General features: G+C 44.9%; 1 protein-coding gene across 1 annotated transcript in view; it reads right to left on the reverse strand.

The window, feature by feature from the left end:
• Nucleotides 1–1,838: 1,838 nt before the first annotated feature.
• LOC311103155 (protein GREB1-like) overlaps nt 1,839–2,780 on the reverse strand; it is a 49,323-nt gene continuing 48,381 nt past the window's right edge. The window contains exons 32-33 of the mRNA XM_084144705.1: nt 2,750–2,780; nt 1,839–2,656 (exon numbers count right to left, since the gene is read on the reverse strand). The exon at nt 2,750–2,780 is cut by the window's right edge and continues 108 nt beyond it. Of these exons, the coding sequence (XP_084000831.1) occupies nt 2,493–2,656; nt 2,750–2,780 (195 nt within the window). The 3' untranslated portion in view covers nt 1,839–2,492. The remainder of the gene's footprint in view (nt 2,657–2,749) is intronic.

The following is a 2,780-nucleotide window of genomic DNA, read 5'->3' on the forward strand; positions in this document are numbered from 1 at the left end:
AGAGGGAGACACCATCCCCTAGTGGTGAAAAACTAGAGTTGCAGTGAGAGATTTGTGAAGTGCAGTGAGTCAACGTTTCGAGCAGGGTTGTGTAGGCTTTTGCTCCCTGCTCTCGTGAATGAGCCTAGTCAGTATGACCTGATGACTCCTCCAGTCCCCAACAGAACTCTGGTAACACTGAAACAAGAAAGATCAAGAAGAAGCTGAAGATGAACATGAAGAGGCCTCAACCACAAGCAGCTAGAGAGCAGCAAAACTCAGTCAAGGGCAGGGAGGAAGTGACAGGGGAAGGTAGACTGTATGCAGACGTTCCTCTGCTGGAGGGCGAAGGTTCATCTTATATGGTGACACTCCCGTCAAACTCGAGCCCTGGGATGGAGCTGGTGGAGTGGGCCATGAAGCAGATGACACCACACATTGTCGTCACATATGAAGGAAACAATGTGTTACCTAACGCTGTGTAGATATCATGTGTAAAGGAGTCAATGTGTTATGTAACTTTGCTTAGATGTGTTGTGTGGCTGTAGTCAAAGGAGGCATGGGCAAAAGTGTATGAAAACCATTGTAGAAGATAGGGAAAGGGAGATTCTGGGGAAGACAGAAGCTGATTGATGTATTAGAAAACTTTGGTGCAAGGTAAGAACAGAATATCATTGTTATTGTTAGAAGCTACTGCATTCTAATTGCTATTTAAAACATCGATAAAATCCATCAATTGTGAAGCTGTGGAGCCAAAAGATAAGTATTACTGGTTTTCATTAACTAGTTAATTTATTGGTTGAAAAAATAGTCAAGAATTAGAGTAGCATTATAAAAACTACAGGCTCAGAGGGTTCACCTTAGGTGGCCCGCGGCCAGACCAGGAAACTAAAGGGAGGCTTGGGGGGAACTGTGTAAAAAGCACACTAAAGGCGCACTGGGTGTCTACAGTTTGTCCTCTACCCAGACGAAGTGCAGTTAAGAGTTAATTTTTAATAATTCATTTTAGCTGAAACCCTTTACCCGGGACTTAGCTAGGGTGACTCACCAGTGGGGGTACTGTCCGGTCAATTAGATAGGGAGGACCAGCCGCTAGCAGAAGTGTCTGAGATTATTCTGTGTTTATAATAAATAGTTTAACCCCGTGGTGGAACGTATCCTGCGTTAACGGCGAGTAATCACACAGTAAGAGCCGGACCATGTAATAAAATAGCACAGAGCGGACTATAAATAAATATTGGATCGCTCGTTGGTGTTGTACGCAAAAATAGCCCCCGTTGATGCATAGTATACCGTGTCACAAGCTACCTGTGAAGTGTAATCAGTAGGAAGGAGTGAGCTAACCTTTGTGGCAAGCAGGGATAGACCAAGATGGGTGACCCGGTTGATAAAGTGGAACTCAGGGCTCCACTGCTAACTCAGCTCAGGGTAGGAAGACAGGGAGGCCCCCTCACTGGGAAAGAGGCTCATAATAATCCAGGCCTACAATGCGCGGTGGGAGTTGACCCATCCTGTGAGGCCAAGAGAAGATCCACAGGCGTGAGTGAATCTAGTAGGTCCGTCAGGGAGGCGGCCCGTACCAGTCACCTCGACACCACCCAGAACTAACTAATCCTGGTCCACACTGAAGCCTGCGATTAGTTGATTATTTGAAACAGGTGTGTTAGTGCTGGGCTAGAACAAAAGTGTGCACTCCCAGTGGCTCCCCAGGGCATGAGTTGGAGAGCCCTTGTTTAAAGCCCCTTTGAACTGTGTAACTACCCCCAAGAAGTAGATCATAGTAAAACAAATACATCATTCAGAATGTACCCAAACCTGGACTGGTGTATAACCAACAGAAGACAACAGAGATTGAGACCGTTTTCTAAATATGTACATTTACACATTGTAAAACATCCAGTACATAGGACATTGTGTCAATAGAACATGTCTATAGAACATGACACCATGGATTCAAGGTTCTCAACATAGTGATCATCAGAAGGCTACAAACACTGAGCGTCAGAAATTCAAACTGCATACACATAAGAGTCCCCACGTAACGCTTTCGTAACCAACATTGTTATGTAGACAATAAGGAAAACGTTACATAGATAAGTACTTTTTACATGACGAAAGCTGTCAAAATATATGCATTTCATCACAAAAGCCCAGGCAAAACAAACGTCTACAAAAATAATGTTTGTACAAAATACACCCGTCAAAAATCTCATAAACTACAATATGAACGGTGGCATACACTGCGGAATAATTGCTTTTTAACACATCACAACAGAGAAGTGGAGGGTTAATAGGAGTATTGTAGTAAATTGTAGTTGATACTAAAGTAATACTAAAGTAATACTACAGTAATACTACAGTGAACAGAGCCATACCAGTCCCAGACTCACAGCTGTATTCACTACCAGTTACTGTCTCCATGGTTATTGGCTTGATCCACCAGAAGAGTACAGATCGTTTTGGGCTTTCTATTTTGACCCCACTGCAGGGTTCACGGTGAGGGGTACGGGAGTTCATATGTGTTTCCCTGTGAGGAAGAAGAGGGGGCGGTCCTCTTTAGCGTTGGCCGTCTGGAACTCGTCACTCAGCCGGAACCTCCACTCGTCCTCGAGCTCCAGCCTCACCACCGTCTGTCTCAGAGAGCTGCGGTCAGCACATATCACACACAGAATCGCCCCTGGAGGACGGAAGAGAGAATACCTTTGAGGATGTGATGACTTTTGTGTGTGTGTGTGTGTGTGTGTGCCTGCATGGGTCTTTGTGCGTGTACCTTTGAGGAAGTGAAACTTCTTGAGAAAGCC

This window comes from Coregonus lavaretus (assembly GCF_964263955.1).
Source record: "Coregonus lavaretus genome assembly, chromosome: 27".
In the NCBI taxonomy this organism is placed as follows: domain Eukaryota; kingdom Metazoa; phylum Chordata; class Actinopteri; order Salmoniformes; family Salmonidae; genus Coregonus; species Coregonus lavaretus.